Below are 18650 nucleotides of genomic sequence, written 5' to 3' on the forward strand. Positions count from 1 at the left end.
GTTTAGCGGAAGAATGGGTGATGACTTGTAAAAGTAATTATTGAAAGAATTGAGAGTTGACCAGAATATTCTATTGTCATTTGAATTGTTTAATAATTTTGATGCTTGGTTGTGAAGAAAGTTTGATTTAGCGACATTTATTACTGCTTTGGCATGGTTTCTAGCAATATTTTAAATTGACTCAGAGATTCAGATGTTTTTAAAGTAAGAATTATATGCTAAGGACTTTTGGGTCGTTGCTCTGGCATAAGTGCTATCAAACCATTTTGGGAGTCCGGTCTTTTAGTGTTCTGTTGACTTCATATGAATACTGTAATTCCATATCAGCTTCTATTAAGTCATGACTGTGGGGACTGGGTAGAGGTAATGTCACTGGAGAAGAATGACTGCCATGGAATATCAACAAGATAATTTCTAAATCCATCCCAGTCTGCCATATCAAAGTGTCACGTGGTCACCCTGACAAGTTCAAAATGGAGAGGTTTCAGGGAACTGACCAATGTGGCTTTAATGAGATTGTGATTGGAGGATCCAAGTGGTGACAGTATTTTTGTACTGTATAGATCTGGATTATTTGTCAGGAATAGATCCAAGAGATGGGCGTTATGGTCAGGATTATCGGGTATTCTGGTTGGTTGTTTTACCAGTTGCATGAGATTAAACAATTCTGCAAACAGCTCACATCCTAGACCAGTATCATCAGTCCTGGCAGAATACAATATCCATTCTACGTTATGAATGTTAAAATCACCCAAAACGGTAATTTCAGAGGTAAGGGTGAAGCTAAGGTTAGTCAACTGTGTGGATATGGGGTCAAATATGCTGGGTTCTGAAGAAGCATTGGGGGAGCTATATACTACAAAGATATATTTGGTAATATTTATGTAGTTTATGTTATATAGTTAATAATCAAATTGGATGAAGTTCAATACTGTGTCAATTACGAATTCACATTTAATATAACAACAGGTGCCACTCTTGTTACAGAAGTTTGTGAGGAGATGGTAACCAGGAAAAGCAAAATTAGGATATTTCAGTAGAGGGAGATATTTAGGATTCTGTGAGGAATAGGGCTAGAGGGGATATTGACCTAAGAAAAGAGTGAACGGAATCCTTACTGGTAATAAGGCCATGGATATTTCTGAAATATAAGGTCGAACATGCACTTCTCTGTTGACGAGCATGAACAGAGTTTTTAACAGCTACAGTCAGCAGTCGCTTGATATCAACCAGAAGGACCCTGTGCCTACCCTGCCGGTGGCGGCAATTATTAACGCAGTGGCCACTGCTAATGGGGGATGGAAAGAGAAGGTGTAAAATCTAATGTGCATGTGGTGTAGTTGTAGACATTTGAAGAGGTTTTATGAGAACACGCTGGCATATTCTCTATGTTATTGAAAGCATTGAAAATGTTCAGCAAAGAAAGATGGCCAGGAACAGTTTCCTGAGGGCTGGTGAAACGGGAGCTCCAGCTCTCCCTGTCACCAGTTTGCCATCCACCTCGGGAGAACCTCCCTGTTCGACTGGTGTTACAGTCTATTGCCTTATGAAACTAGTAACAACATAAATATAGCTTGTCATCGGGAATAATGTCTACCTTGTTTTCCCGCCATGTCATGCCCCACCATATCCTGCCCTGCGATACCCTGCCTCACTGCATATATCTGATATGGCTATTATGATAAACAATTTCGTCCAAATTTTTAGTAATCTCGTTGTTTAGGGCTTCTCCATTCTGACAATTAGCACAATCTAATTGAATACATGGGTGAACCACAGTTGGAGGGCCCAATGTCAATTATAAAGCAATTTAGGAAAGTTGATATCCTGAGATTTTTATGCATCTACTAAAACACAAGTGAAGTTGTTGTACTGTTAGGCAAAAAAAAGTCATGGATTTTTTTTTTCTATGCTTGTACTCAATGCACGACCACAGGCTTTCTACCTATGAAAAAATGTGCAACGTGAAAGACCTCCACCTTGACCCAGATTTAGGAAGAATAAGCCCGGCATGTGTCATCCCTGACGGGGTGTGGCGAACCCCGTTGGTCCCTGGCAATGCTGGTATGCACAGAAATAGGCAGGGTGGGATCACCAGGAGACATGAGCCATAAGACGGAGTGGCCAAAGAAGTCCTGGGCAATGGATTTTTTCCCTGTTACCTGGGAAGATTATATTTTGGGTAGTGGTAACATCCAGTGGGACCAGTTATTAGGTAGGGTGGGAGCCGTGGTTGCTGTCCAGTAGGGGGAGGCCCCTCGGAGATCCTGACCAAAACAAAGCACACTAAAACAAGTAGCAGTGCCAAGGCACAGCAAACCCGTCCTCGGCAGTCATTTTAGTGCTGATGTATAAATGGAACAGGATATCTAGTCAAAGATGTCACATATGAAATTACGAGTAAATCGGGTAAAAATTGACGAGTGTAAACTCATTTGAAATTTTAGGCCAGACCCACCTGACATTGAACCCCCACAGCTAATTGGGGGGGTGACCCCCCTGATGTAATGAGGTATACTATTGGATGTAGATTTGAAAGATGCAGCTTTAGGTTTGGGTTTCATACCGATGTGACGAATTTTAAAGGAGTTATGGTGAAACCGATTTTTTAAAATTATTATTATTTTTTTTTAACATTTGTTGGAACTGCTTTGTGGACCTTGGCCGAGTTTAGGCCAAAATTTAGTCAGATGATCGGAGGGTCATAGCCGAACATCCCTGAAATTTTAGTCAAAATCACACCTGTAGTTTTTACATAAAGTTGTTAACAGACAGACATACAGACAAACAGAAAAACAAACAGACAAATCGAGTGAAAACACTACCCACACCCGAGCCCCTCCGGGGTGGAAGGGGTAAAAACACTGACAGAGAATACAAAACAATGCTAAAAAGGTGACATACATTTTCTGAAAACTACTTTCCTTGTCCTATAAAACCACTTACATATTAATTATGGACCAAATTTAACTCATATAATCTCATTTGTAAGGAGAAACTAGTCTGCTGATTTTTTTCCTTGGGTGGGTAGATTTTGCTGTACTGTTATCTTCTAAACTCCGTGATAAAAAAAAGGCAAGGGAAATACTTACAGTGACATTAACCATAGAATAAGGTACTGAATACATAAAGAAAATACTGTACTAGTGCTTGCCTGCAAAAAAATCCGGGACTAATACCCTATCCATCACCAAATGTATGCAAATACCATTATCCATGTTCCCATACAGTTACAGAGTCCAGAATGACCAATTCTGATCGAAAAAACGAAAAAATCGGATTCTTATATTTTCACTTGTCGCGATTTCCGACAGTTTCGTGCCCTCTTGTCGCACGCGATTGCCTTTTTTTTCTGACACTCCCTGTTCTTACCCTGATCTAATGCAAAAATAATTAGGTCGATATCTGTCACTATTCTCGGAAATGGAATAAACAAACTCGCAGACAGACACACACATACACAGCTTGACTTTATTTAAATATCCAACCTATAGAATAAGGTAACAAAAACACGGTCACCTCCCTCCACTGGTTTCATTAGATTGCTCTCTTGATTTACGAGAACAAGAACATGACTCAGCAAAAAATAAAAAAAATGTGAAAATATTTATAAATAAATATAACAAAATATGATGTGAAACAATATTCGCTATTAAAAACAACAAAAGAAAAAAACTAAGCACATTTTTGTAGTGCTATAGATTATGCAATGACAGTCTTTAAGCTGAAAGCTAAAATTTCAGAAGTGATCCCCAAAAGCAGTCTACCCCCGTAAGAGGAAGATAAGGATATGCTGATTTAGGTAAGATGGTAGTGGCAATAAAATATCATCATCATCACCATCCGGACCTCCTTTCCCACCCTAGGGCAGGGTGAGGAATAGCAATGTCCAGACAGCCCAAATTTTGCCCAATCTAATGGTCCACGCTTTCATTCACTAATTATTTAAGCCCCCGGAATCCTGGCTCTATCGGATAAGCCAAAAACATTCACCACGTTCTGTAGCTTAACAAAAACGTATCCGATAGAGTAAGTCCGGACGCTACCACCTTCAAAATGGTTGCCAGAACCCTGATCATGCACTTCTCACAACATTCATCCAGCCAGCTTGATGTCTTGTCAGTTCCCCAGCCTCATTGACTTCCAAACCTCTCTTCCTCACACTCTCATCCACCATATCTCTCCACCTTCTCCTTGGCCTACCTTGCCTCCTCCTTCTTTCAAATTCGCTCAGATAGGCCTGTACCTTTTGCACCACTCTATTGTTATTCATTCTCTCCACATGACCATGCCACATCAGTACACTCTCTTCGATTCTGGTGTCCACCGACTTCCTCACTCCACATCATTCCCAAATCATATTATATCGTATCATATCCACCCTCTGTACTCCACATACATTCCTTAGCAGTCCCACCTCCACTGCCCTTATTCTTGACTTTTCATTTTCATGCCACACCATAGTTTCACATCCCTATGTTAAAGCTGGAACTAACACTCCTTTATGTAAGCCTCGTGCAGCTCCAACACTCAAACCTGTTTCTTATCAAGGCTTTCATTGCACCAGCTACTTTTCTTCCTTGTGTCACTCTACTTTCCACTTCTTTTGCACATTTTCCTCTCTTTTCTATCACAGTACCCAGGTATTTGAACTCTCTCACCAATTCCAGTCTCTCTCCATTCACTGTAACATTGCACTGGGAGTCACCTTCTCTCTCAATAACCATCACTTTACTCTTCTACATTTACTCTCAAGGCACGACTTTCACAGACATCAGGAAACATCTGCACTAGCCTACCACGTTCTTGTCCGGTATTTGCAAGCAGTATTTATCATCAGCATAAAAAAACTTTGAGATATTCCACCCATCACCATTCATTACCAACGCCATCCCCTTCTCCATTACTCGTGTTTTTACTTCTTTCATCACCCCATCCATATATATATATATATATATATATATATATATATATATATATATATTGAACAACCATGGGGACATCACACAACCTTGTTGCACGCCCACACCGATCGTGAACCATTCACTTAGATGCCCATTAACCTTTACGCATGCTTCACTACCATCATAAAAACTCTTGACGGCACCTAGCAGCTTACCATCTACACCGTACATGCGCAAAACTTTCCACAATCATTCTTTGTCCACTTTGTCATGGCTTTTCCAGATCTATGAATGCCATAAACACCTTATGGTCCTTCTCTCAAGCTTTCTATGCTATCTGTCTTACTGCAAATATTTGATCCAAACATCCTCTGCCACTCCTAAAGCCACCCTCTTCATCACTCACTAGGACTTCTGATATCTCTCTTACTTTATTATAATTCTTCCATATACCTTCCCTACGACACTCATTAAACTTATGCCATGATAATTCTTGGACTCACTTCGCTCACCTTTATTTTTGTACAGGGGTACAGTCACAGCCTTTTTCCACTCTGCTGGCACATTTTCACTCATCCATGCCTTCTTACATATCTCCAACAAGCACTTCATTCCACTCTCTCCACTACACTTAATCATCATTGCATACACCTCATCAACCCCAGCTGCCTTCCCATTTTTCAGCTGCTTCACAGGACTCTTCACCTGTGCTAGTGTCACGTCTCCTGGCACTGCATTCCTTTTCTGCATACCCCCCAAACCAATCGCCTTTACATAAAATAAACTATTGACTTAATATCACGTCGGACCCTCTGCCAGGGTGTGCCGACTAAAGTACAATACCTTCAGGTTTCTGCCCCAGCTGACATCACATTCACACCATTTAACCTTCTCATATATTCTCTCTGACACAATACTCACTGCAGTTAGGCTTTGCCTAAATCTGTTATATTGCAGAGTTGAATGTACAGGCCCGTAGCCAGACTTTCGAAAGGGGGGGGGGTGTCTTCTTGGTTGAATCTGGACTTGCCTAGCAGCCGGCTAGTCAAAGGTCTGCCACCTGCTTGCTGTGGAGGTCTGAGTGTATGCATAAATAACGTTGAGAAACAGTACAAGACTTCTGAACAATGGAGAGTGACCCTTTTTGCACTGATTTCTAAATCCTGACCATGATAAAGTGAACCTTTAGGCAGGTGGGGGGGAGGGGGCATCCGACCCTTTCGACCCCTCTCCTCCCTCGGTTATGGGCACAAGAAGACTCATAAATTGCAAGGTCATAGTAGGAAAGGATGCAGAGCCACAATGTTTTCTTCTGGTGCCACTGTGGACAAAAATCACAATCAAGATAAGGTAAATGAAACAATGCTACAACTGACTCTTGGTCGTCATATGGAACACATTGTTAAGTCTTTTATTTTTTTATGCAACTGAATGTGACAAACGTTGCTCCTCCCACAGTCATTTATATGTGGTATACAGTGAAATTTCAGTGCGCCAATGGTATGTCTCACATCCAGATTTATCCTCTTCCCTTCTGTGTAATACAGGGTATCCATAAAGTCTTGCTGGGTTTATAAAAAGCTATTGCTAGTAATCGAATAATTAACATATTGACACAAAATTTCTTCCATATTGTTACATCTCCACTCCCACACTGCCACAGGCTCCAACAGCAGTAGTACAGTACAGGAAGGACGTTGCCCAGCGAGTTGTTCTTCTTATGGTCAGCCTTCAGGTGTGCAGTACACAAGATCAGCTGAGGCGAAAATAAACGCTGACTCCTTAAAATTCACTGTCTTTATTTACCAAGTAATTCCACTTAGTGCTTTCCAACTTCACTGTTCTCACAAGCACTGGAGCTATACACACTTTACTAACTGCTATTACACTTAATGCTTGACAGCACTTCACAGGTATTACACTTAGTGCTTGACACTTCACTGTTTTCTCAAGTACCAATAACACAAACTTCAATAACCCGTCACTGTTTGCCACTGTTTTCACAAATACCAAAAATATACAATCTTCACTGACACTGCGCTACACCAAAACCGACTGCACTTCACTCAAACTGACTTGACACCTGACGAAACTTGAAATAATCTCTACCCCAACTTATATAAGCTTGCATTATTCTAGACTGATCTACATTCCACGAGAATAACAGTTGCCAACTTAGACACATCAAAACGTACAGAGTTGTCTCACATTACATAACACTATAAATCATTTACCATACAAACTTAAACTACATAATTTAACAAACAATCACTTAAAAAAAAAAACATTATAAAGAAAAAGAGCATAGAAATAAATGAATGTTTAACTTACGAAATAACTATGCCCACAAACAACAAGCAAACTGGCAACTCTGATGACTCGTACCGGAACTTACGGTACCAGAAACGTCTCGACGGTACGAGACTACCTAACTGGCAAATCTCCCTTTATAACACTATAAAAGAAGAAGTTGTGACGTTTCTTATCGGGTGAATTTGCATTGTATTATTGCGTCTAAAAATAACAAACCATTTACAATGTTTCTTTTCCTAAGCCAACATGGCTTTGTGGATTACATGCATCTCTTATATTTTTGTTGCTTTAATCAGATGATACAATTCAACCTGGGAAAGGACCTCAGTAGTGAAGATGTTGATGATGGCTGCAGCTGACCTCGAGGACATGAAAAAATTTTCGTTCAATAATAAAATAATTATCGAGGTGGAAGAACAAGTAACCATAAAATTCGTCACCGAACAGAGAGGATGAAGATTTCCAACACTATGACGCCTGTTGTCTTTTATTCTTGTTAAATTCAGGGGTGGCTTCGTATAGTGGAGAAATTAACCCTTTTCTAAAAAAATAAATCTTTGCTGAATATAACCGTCTGATGGTAGACAAGTGAGAGCTTTAATACCTTTGACCTAGTGACGAATTTCCTATTTCGTTCTCCGGTTTCTAGACGATTTGGTTATTAATATAAGAAATTCGAAGTGGAAGGGATAGATGAAACCTTCAATAACCCTTTCTGTACCAGAGGTCTTTCGTATATAGAGTAAAACAGTTTGGAGCTGGCAACAGTTTATGAAAAAGGGCGTCATTTTATTGATGGGTTCAAGGATACGATGTTCTAGGTAACAGAAACTTCTCTAAAACAAAGATTATTCCTCCTAGACCATGACCCAGTAAAAGCAGCAACAGTGGGCCCTGAACATGAGTAAGCGTTAGACTCCTTAACTTTGTGCTATGACTGTCATTTTCCGTCTTTCCCTCCCTTTTAAGATTTCTCAGTTCCTCTCGCTGTCTGATGCGTTGGTCTCGAGCAGCGGCTGCCAGTTCTTCCTTTTTCCACTGTTCATACAAACCAGCCTAAGAACACAAAACAAATACCTTGTAAATCCACTTGATAAAAGCACATTATTCAGTTATATTAGTTTAATGACAAAGACAAATCAGTTGGATCAAGTAGTTTAATCAGTATATGGCGTTCACGAGCAACATGAGCCAGTGTTTCCCTATAGTTTGATGTGGTTAAGTTCATGAATCACATTAAGGAGACCATTAGCGCAGCTGCTCGCCAATACACAACGCATGCGCATAAGTCTACCTGGGCATAGAACCATTTTTTTATCTCACGCCATGCACACTCAGTAACAGCTTAATTAAAAATGTGTCTGATATTCTACAGGTAAGGTGGCTATTGACTTGGTGTTTCCTCCTGTGATGAACAAGTTAAACACCTGAGTCCAATGACGTAAATTTACTTAGTAGGGTTTTCGTCAAGGGGAGTTTAGATAAATTTTTCATATCAGCCTTCACTAAAACAGGCTGCTCCTAAGACGAATATAACAGTTGTCACAATAAAATGGTAAAGATATTGTCAAGTGGAAGTTGCTAACCATACGTTAACTAATAATAAAATTTCTAAGGATAGAGATAAGCACAATTCTTTTAGACTTACTTGCACTATATACCTCAAAACGTTGTCCATGGCAGGTTTGTACGGGGCGTCGTGTGTAACTGGCCAGCCGATCACGAGCTTCATCATACTCTCCTTTCCTAGGTACATTGGGGAGGTGCCGTCTAAGCGAGAGAATTGTTTGGACACGATGAGACGTAGATTCAGCTCACTGCCTAATTGAGCTTGGTTTCTGATGTGATATTAGGATAGACATCAAAACACTGGACACGTATGTAGATTGAGAGTTGTTTATATAATTAAGATTAGTAAGTCAGTATAGTAATGAACAGTAGGCTACTAAGAAAAATAAATCGCTAGTCGAGATGTTATAAGAAACATAAGCCAGCTAGAGGAGAACCATTTTTCCTCCAGTGTTGCTACAAGATATCACCAAGATTGAAAACTTACTTTTTCTTAATAGCAGCATTAAGTCCGTCGATAAGACTGCCTCCCAAGTGCATCAATCCTCCCAAAACTCGATATGTGGGCGATTCAGAAGTAGAGAAGAAGTCTTTGAAATATACGCCATATTTTTCCATCGTAATACTGTGGAAAGAAAACATAATTGACTGTGATAATACAGAAAAGTCGACGATGTATTCCTGTATTACAGTTTTGCTAATTTCAGACGAGTTCAGTCCGTTAAGGGAATACTTTTCGTGCTGGAGAAGTTGTTTGTAGCTTTAACTGACTCCTTTACTACTAGGTGGCTCTAATAAGGCAGAGTTCAACAAGAAAAATATAAATATTAAGTCCTCGATAATAAGTAGTAGTAATATAACAGAATAACTACTAGACGCAAAAAAGTCATTTGAGTTCGTTTGTACACGACCCCCAAAGACCTGACCCTTTGGAATAAGAGTACGTAGCAGCGTTTTGAGACAAAAAAACAAACACTTCCCTCATTTAAGTTATGGTGAATATGTATCCATCGTAGCCATTAAAGGACCGAGTCAGACAACTATTATCATTTACTGTGTTTTGTTCACACTGAGTGAGTGGTCTTGGTGTACACTTTCGGGCCCTGTGGTGGACTGTTGCCGACAACTCTGAGACTTAGCTACATTTCCGTTAATAACTCCCTTTCCAGATCAAACTTCTTTTTGACACTACATTTTCCACTTGCCTTAGTCGTATCTTCCATATACTGCCTGACTCTTAGAGCCCTTCAATATATGCTGCAACCTCGGCAAATAATGCGAAGCTGAATGGAGTAAGGGAAAGGAGAGTTGATGGGATGAAATTCGACTGGCTCGGCCATGTTAACAAATGTTGAATCTATAATCCCGTTCCCTATACATGAAGGGTGTACTACACACAGTGATTGTTTTCGAGAAAGTAGGCGACTGTCTTAGTGTTTAAATGGTGTATTATATTGTCTCCTATATACTTTCTGCAGGTGTTGCGAGTATGACATCGCTTTTGAGGACAGCTGTCTCCATGAGGATGGTACTTAGTACTGTCTGATGTTTCCCAAAGTCGATGAACGTATGGCATCAACGTGAGACAGCCAAGATAAACATATAGCACAATAACGATAGTAAGATGCGCGTACTGATATTGTTCTTCATTACAGCTAACGTGTCACAGCTAGAGGAATCATAAGTGTTGAATAATTTGTATACTGCCATATGGGAAAAATATCAAACTCATTGTCTTTTACGTCATGTTATTGATTTAGCTTACAACACATTCGTACAGAATGAGGTTATTTGAGAAGGTGAGTAGTATTGCTAGTGCGTGTGTGTGTGTGTGTGTGTGTGTGTTTGTGTGTGTGTGTGTGTTTAGGAATGTCAGTGCGAGTACTTATAGGCATCTGCTAGACCAGATTTAGGTGATAATTCATAAAATATTATTTCTACCAGCACATCCAGGCTGTCTTTATTCTCTGAGAGTTAATCAGGATTCCTTAGAAAGTCTTGGCATATGTGGATGAAAAATGAATTTAGTAAATACATTGTGAAAAAGATATACCACTCACTGCTCCTAACCATTCCTAGTATTTTCCCATCTTCCCTTATTTCCGTTTTCAGTAAACATTTTCTAAAAGTATACTACAAACCACAGTTAGCTGGGTAAGGCCTTACTTATCCACGGCATCGATGAGCTCCACAATCGTTTCAGGTCTGGGTGGCAGCCTAGGGAGGGTGAGGGAGCCGATGAGACTGCTACGATATGCAGTACTAATCACCACACCGAAACACAGCCAGGTGCCGACTAGTATGTGGTTTGAGTGGCTGGTTGAGACGCGGCCGTAAAGTCCCTGGCCCAGCAGGCAGCCCACTGTTTCCAGCACCACCGACCCTGTGCTCAGCCGACCGTGACGCGTCCTCCACATTTTGCTTCCCGTAATCTGTATCCCAAGATATCTCTCAAAATCTATAAAATTTGCATTATTGATTCATCGAATTCGTTTGTATTGCCACACTATGTCCTTGCAAAATTAGTTATTTATTATACTACGTTCCTTGCTTAAACAGTAAGTAAAATAACACCACCTGAAAATGCTTGTTGCTATGTGATCTACGAATAGAATTCATCACTCAGTGTTGGCAGTGCATTACTTACAGCGGTCCGAACTGCACCCCGTCACTGTTAAATGGAGGATTTTCTGTCATGTTAATGTCACTGAGACAGAGATTTTTCTCACAGCTTAAAGCCCTATGCTTTAGGGGAAGGCAATATCCACAGAAGGGAAAGTGTAATGTTGTGGTACAAGTTAATATTTTCTATACTAATTTTCGGGCGGGCAACTATGCTCCTAAAAGAGCTTTATAGAACTGGGTATTAGCCAACAAATACAGGAAAGTGCCAGGTTTTGAAAAAAATAATAGCTTTCTTATACTATCGTTAATAGGATTCTTGTTTACTTACATCATATTCTGTCATTACTTTTCAGCTACTATGCTCGTGAAAGATAAACAAACATCAAGGCTATTTGGTAATTCATCAAGATACAGTGGATTGGTTGATGGTCCGAGATTCCTGGAAATTATGTAGATCCCTGACTATGTGACTACCTACGAAAATATTTTGCCCCCAAGAATGTTCTGATTTTATGAGTTGCTATCTTGGAGGAAGTATTGACATTACACTATGCATACGCTAGCCAAATTAATGATATTCATACAGTCAAGGGCAAGTTGAACAGATTCAGTCAAACTATTCTCTCTTTAAAAATCTATCCTGTTGCAACGTATGTAGATGAGTTTTATATAATTATGAATAATGTCACAATATTTGTAACTATAAACATGCAAACTTGTCTTGAGCCTTCGTGACTTCCTTTGGAAGAGTTGGGTGCCCCCACGGAACAAGTGATCAGATTGTTATCATTAACGTCATGACTTATTGTTTAGTAGTAGTAGTAGTAGTAGTAGTAGTAGTAGCAGTAGTAGTAGTAGTAGTACCATTGTATGTATTACAAATTATTTGTGCCACCGGAATGCTGTGTTTACTTTGCAATATATATATTTTACTTTTACCATCCACCAGTAATGTTTGGAAATGCTTGTGGAGGAAGTCGTGAAGGTGTTTGGTCTTGTGCTAACGAAGAACAAAGTATAGATATGTCAATGTATAATGAAATTAACAAATAACCAATGTCCTAGTCGAGATTCCTTGTCAGGTGTGCTAGATTTAATCATACAGTATTACTAGGTTAGGTACGTCTCTTACAAACTTGGGAATGTGGGCTTCTTTACACCCTATTTCATTTTGCCCTAGTGATTAATTTGGTGAATTTCGAACACAACACCCACATGACGGCGAAGCATTGATAGTACCGGTTGAGGATACTGGACACTGAAATCTACAGCTCATCTGTGGAATGTAATGGCAATGACACTGCCACTTCAACCAGGAACATCAGCATCTGAGTCACACTGCCAGCCATGTCTTAACTCGCACCCCACACTGTTTCATAAGTAAAGACAGAACAAACCTTACCAAATTAGTCACTGCCCTGGCCGAGCTTTGGTCACTGGCCCTGTGTAGTGTTTACCTTTACACTGCTGGTGACGTGGATAACACACGCAATCAGGGATGTTCTGTAAATTTCGGATGATCTGATATCATGCATCCGATTCCTGCTATGGTTTGAAACCGACACGAATATTTATCGTATCCGATGACACAGGGTAACCCAAAGCATGCTCTAAGCCAGGCCACCTGTCATCTCTTGAGACGCAGTCGGGGTTAGACGTATTTTTTGTCATACTATAGCCTCTAACTCATCTCCCCAATGAGCAGGCCACTCCACTACACCCCTCACAAGCCACTGTATCCTCAACCTCTCATAAGCTGTCTACACGCGAATTAGCATGTCACACATACACGTGACTGTGTTATTGAGTGCAATGACTAGTGAAATCAGATGCAGCTGGCTACCTGTACTGGGAGTGCAAGCAATTAACACAGCCGATGGGCAAAAATTAATCTTGTTTCCAAATCTCCATACTCCTTGGTGCCTTGAGCTAGAGGCCTAGGAATACTTGCACTGGGAGAATGAAGAGGAGCTGAGACTCATTGTCCTCAATTGAATATTCTGTTTAGTCTAGTAGCTGAGATATGAAGGCGTTTAGATAACCATCTGGGGGAGGGGGGATCCGGAACGACCGTAGGCTCGCGGCAAAATACGAGTATAACTGGAGTCTGTAAGTTGTGGCATGACTTTACCACTGAGCCAAGAAAGTAATCTCCCTTTCTTTCAAGGTAATGCAAGATTTTAATCAGGAATTTACATCAATAGTAATAGTAACACACAAAGCTTATACCTCAACAGAGTATGGGCAACTAGGGTGAAGATCATGATTGCAACTTACACCAAGTAAAAAGAGGTCAGCAGTAACACACACATCTCCTGTACATCAACAAAAAGGGGCCAGGTAAATAACAGACAAACCTTATTTCTTACCTTTAAAATTAGCATGCAAACAACAACTGTAGAGGCCAGAACACCTATCCATACTTGGCCACTCAGGGGGTAATAGAAGCTCAGCCAGCTGGGAGTTATGATTGGAGTCGCCATCGCGAAATAAAATCCGCTTTGATGGAAGAAGAATGTGTAATCCCATCTGCAGAACGTGGTGAAAAGACCACAAGGTATATAGAAAATTAAACAATTTGGCCTGTACTGTCTGCTTGCTTATATTAGGTAATTAAAGCAAATTTAGCAAGACGTCAAAGACTATATAGAAGAGAATAAAATTCGGACTTGGCACTCCATACTCTTTGCTCCTTCATATTAGGTACTGAAAGCATTATTATAGATAATTCATGGATAGTTTTTTAGGGGGCAATAGTTCATACTCTGAATGGATTAATTCATGAAGACGTAAGGAAGGAAAGAAGCATTTAGAAGTGGTAGATGTCCCATTATTAACTTAGTGAATACAATACCTCGTGTGAGTAATATCCTCGGCCGTGCCCTAACAACAAACTCTGATACATAAAATTCATTTAAGTAACATCGATCAAAATATAACCAGGTTTGAAATTTACATAGGTTCCAAGATCAGTAAAAAATAGCCTCTACTCGTAAAAAAGACACCACAATAGTACAGTAGACAAATTTGGCAAAACTGTCTGCATTAAGCTACTGCAGGTAGAAAACGTTGAAGAAATGTAGGAAATACTCATTATTAAATTAATTTCTAACAAAAATTGGAAATGCCCTTGGAAATAAATGCAATAATAAGCTAACCTGGATTTCAGAAGATATGGAAAAAATATCGGTTATTAAAGAAAAAATAAAGAAATATATAAATTGAAAGGAGAGAAAGATGATGAGGCTGAATATTTTGTATTACAGCAGCAGTGCACGAGAATCATTAGAAAACCATTTTGAGGCAAATACTGTTAAAAAAAAAAAAAAAAAGTCAAACCCCAAAAGGCTTTTATTATTATTATTATTATTATTATTATTATTATGTACAGAGTAAGAAAATAATAGTTCTGGTCATTTATTAAACTCCGGTGAGAATCTCATTCATAATTATAACTCTGTTACTGTCCTATGGACAGTCACTGGTCTTCACCCACTGTTTCATAATGACCTTGCCCCCACTGAGGAGATTTCGATTTTTTTTCTATCAGCAATGGTCCATGCCATGATACATAACCTCGACCGTTCAGATTCCCTGCACAGTCTCCGGTTCTCCTGGGTCGTCGGGTGACTCTGAGGCCGGAATAACAATTATTAGTTTCGTATTTTAATTGTGTACCCACAATAAGGAAGCATTACCTTGTGATAAGGTATGTGCAATATAAACAAGATATGAAGTCCACAAGGTAACTTCTTGTGTAACATCAACAAGGGATCTGACAAAGGTGTCAAAGAATGCCATGTGTCTGCTCCTGTTTCTTACAATCATCTTGACCCCGTTGGGGAGATTTGGATTTTTTTTCTATGAACAATGGCCCATGCCAGGACACATAACCTGGGTTCTTCAGCTTCCTTGTGCAATCTACGGTTCTCCTGGAATCGTTGCGAGACTCTGAGGCGAGAATAATGTTACCAGCAAAAACAATAGTCTCCACCTACTACGCAGGCGAAGACTAATAATACCCGCAAAGACAATAGTTTCCACCTACATAGCAAATGGAGACTAATTAAACCAAATTATTCTTGTAACAGTCTTTTCACAGTGTAACCATATGCGTCTCTTTGGATATGGAAATGGATTATTAATTACCAATGTGACAGTAAATCAACTGGTCCACATAATTTGTTTCTTTATGTGCTCCAAAAATGTGGTAGGCAATTGGCCTATCCTACACCTAAAATTATCATAAGTATTTTGTTGAAGATAGAGTTAATCAGTGGATGTTTGCATATATTGCATACATGTGTTGTTTTTGTTGCCTTTGCTGTTGTTGCCACCCAAGGCTCATCAGAAAATGAATGCAATGGATTGCAGGAATCCACGCACCCCAGCTGATAACTCCTTGAGGACTTTTGTTGAGATTTTGCTGGGAGTGATGGTGTTTTCATGTGGGACGCCTGCACTGAAATGGGGGCATATTGGATTGTTTGTGAATTATATTTTCTGTTGGGATTCTGACAGGGAAGGGTCATGGCTGTAAAATGTACAGTAGTCTGGCCAGGTATACATGTGCCTCCCTGGACACGTTAAATTCTGAGAGATGGATGTCTGCTTCTGGTTCGTGAAGGATGCTGTTTTGATGTAGGCTTTCAATGTTTGTGGTGGCGATGTTTTTATGCATGAGTCTGTGAGTGTGACTGCAGCGTTGGGGAGTTTTTCGTTTTCCACATCATTGTTGAGGGGGTGATGCAACATCAAATTACAAGTTTGGAATTTGTCTTTCACTGATTCGTGATAGTGTCTGCCTCTCATATTCGTATTATATCGGATGTGAAGTATTTTTCTATCTTTATGTTGATGTTCTGAATTTCTAGTTTTAGTTTAACATCTGCCATTCCTTGTGTGTGTGTGTGTGTGTGTGTGTGTGTGTGTGTGTGTGTGTGTGTGTGTGTGTGTGTGTGCTTGTTTCTAAAGTCTGTTCATGTTTAAGTTGATAAGGGATGGGGGCCCATTTTGGATTGGCTTAATTCGTTGTTATTGTAATGAACTATTTAGACTGTTGACAGTTTTAGAAATTTTTGTGTTGGTGTTACTTGCATACCGAGAAACGATCATGAGTGTGTCTCAAATAAGTCCTAGGCATGTATGTTTTAGTAAGAAGTGTTGCTTAACGAGGGAAGCTTCAATCTGTGTTTGAGGTGTATGTCTAATATCAAGAAAGTAATATGTAAATTGGTTGGTGTGGCAGTCACTGTTTTCTCTATAATAGTATTCTAGCGACTATATTATGAACTTAAAACTTTAATTTATGTAAAGTAAGTGGTAGGTGGTGGCGACCATCATCCACTCACTTGATGTAGTGCTGCCTACTTCTTCCTTAGCCGTTATCATTCTTTTTCTGTGCCTGCCCTCCTCTCTTCCTGTTTCTCCCATCTTTCCTGTCACTACTTAATGCTTTTCTTTCCGTTACAGGTGGCTTTACATTGAGTGACAAGCCAAATGGTTTCCTGTAAGCCAAGAAACCATTTACAATGCTGGGTGGTAACCATTTAACCAAACCATACGTGCTCCCTACGTGTCAAGTGGGTTGGTGGAGGGTTAGTGCCCCTCCCTGTAAAACAAATAACTCAGAGGCAAATGGCCACTCCGTACGGGATTATGGCGTCTGGCAATAGATAGATAGATAGACATGGCCTTGGCTGCCTGAGAGGAAGCTACTCAGCCATTTATAATAACTTCCTTCCATGTTTATGTTTAAGATTTTTTTTTTTTGAGGGGGAGGAGGGTATAGACTGGTACCGTGGCTACAGCTTTGTTTAAGTCTACTCCTGCTTGAGTAGTTCTTATCAGTTGTTTTTTGTTGAAGTCATCTAGGATGCAGTGAGTTAATTTGGAAACGTGTGTGGTTGTTGGGTGTTTTGGTTGGAATCCATGTCAGTGAGACAGATGGTGTAATGTGAGGCGGTGGTCTTGAGGTTAACCTTAATATGATTTTAAAGGGTGTGCAAGTTAGTGTGTTATTGTTCAACACTGTTCAGGAGTACTGGGAGATTTAGAGGCAGTGTGGAAGAAGTTCTTAGACAAAATTTATCAGCGGTTCAAAAAATCAGCCTTCATAAAAATATAATGCTTACTGTATACTTCCCTGCGTGGTAAATGTCAGTCACCCTAGTCTCCTGTCAATACTGTGGCCACATACCATACCGCGTTGCCTGGGTCTGGGTCAGAGACATCCCACCAAGTGCTGACTCAGGTTGGGACTTTTTCCTGTGGTTCCTGCCGAGCCTCCACAACGAGTAACTGGTACATATTCCACTGGGTGGCTCTGTTACACATTTCTGACATGCCTTTGCAGGATCCGTGTCCTTAGGTGAGAAATTCTTCTTTCAGCATTATCAGCTACTACAAGTTACCACAACATGTCCATTTAGGTTTCTAAAGCCCATTCATCAGCCACTGAAATGAAAGTACAAAGGGACCTGTCAAGACTACTATTTGTTTCTGCTCTAGGCACTCTGTAGCCGTTATGCAAGAACTCGGTGCATGAGGCATAGGTCAATAGGTCAGACACAAAATCAGTCTTCTCAATGAGATTACTGGCGTTTATTCTCTTGTTGCTTATAAAGGTGCCATCACCAATAGATTTTCTTTTAATGCAAGGAAGAAGGAACCAAAAGCCAGGAGCCCGCAAACCATTCCTTCCAGGGGGAAAAAAAAAACAATAAAAAAAAAGAGACAAAATCATGGTCTGTTCATTTTGAGATGCCTGGACACTGCGATTGAAAGCCTGGAGATCATAGGAAGTAGGAAATACAGACAGAGGGAGACAGTTCCAGACTGACCTGTTGCATAAATGAAGGACTGGGAGTAACGGTTAACTCTTGTAATAGAGAGTTGGACAGAAAAGCAATGAGAGTTTGTTGCTAGAAGGGTGCTACGCACCCGTCGTAGAGGTGGAGGGATGCAAACAGACAGTTCAGAGGGTCAGTGACCATTGAAGTAGCGATAGAAAAGAGAAAGAGACAACAGTGCGACGAAGAGACAGAGGTTGAAGGGAGCCAGTAAGAGGAGAGTTAATGAGATGAAAAGCCTTTGACTCCACCTTATTTGGAAGAGCTGTATGTGGGAAGCCTCCCCACACATGAGAGTTGTACTATACACAGGGGCGAATAAAACCCGTGTATAAAGTCAACAACTGTACAGGGGTAAAGAAAGTATGGAGTCGGCTTAGCAAACTCA

At 40.1% G+C, this 18650-nt stretch overlaps 1 protein-coding gene across 1 annotated transcript in view; it reads right to left on the bottom strand.

Annotated features, from left to right (window-relative positions):
* Positions 1-1991: 1991 nt before the first annotated feature.
* Positions 1992-18650, bottom strand: part of LOC145397141 (uncharacterized) — a 93660-nt gene continuing 77001 nt past the window's right edge. The window contains exons 11-14 of the mRNA XM_080270338.1: positions 9274-9411; positions 8866-9055; positions 8061-8273; positions 1992-2162 (exon numbers count right to left, since the gene is read on the bottom strand). Of these exons, the coding sequence (XP_080126464.1) occupies positions 1992-2162; positions 8061-8273; positions 8866-9055; positions 9274-9411 (712 nt within the window). The remainder of the gene's footprint in view (positions 2163-8060; positions 8274-8865; positions 9056-9273; positions 9412-18650) is intronic.

Source organism: Coenobita brevimanus, chromosome 40 (genome assembly GCF_032717465.1).
Source record: "Coenobita brevimanus isolate Jiangsu-jjx chromosome 40, ASM3271746v2, whole genome shotgun sequence".
NCBI classification, from domain to species: domain Eukaryota; kingdom Metazoa; phylum Arthropoda; class Malacostraca; order Decapoda; family Coenobitidae; genus Coenobita; species Coenobita brevimanus.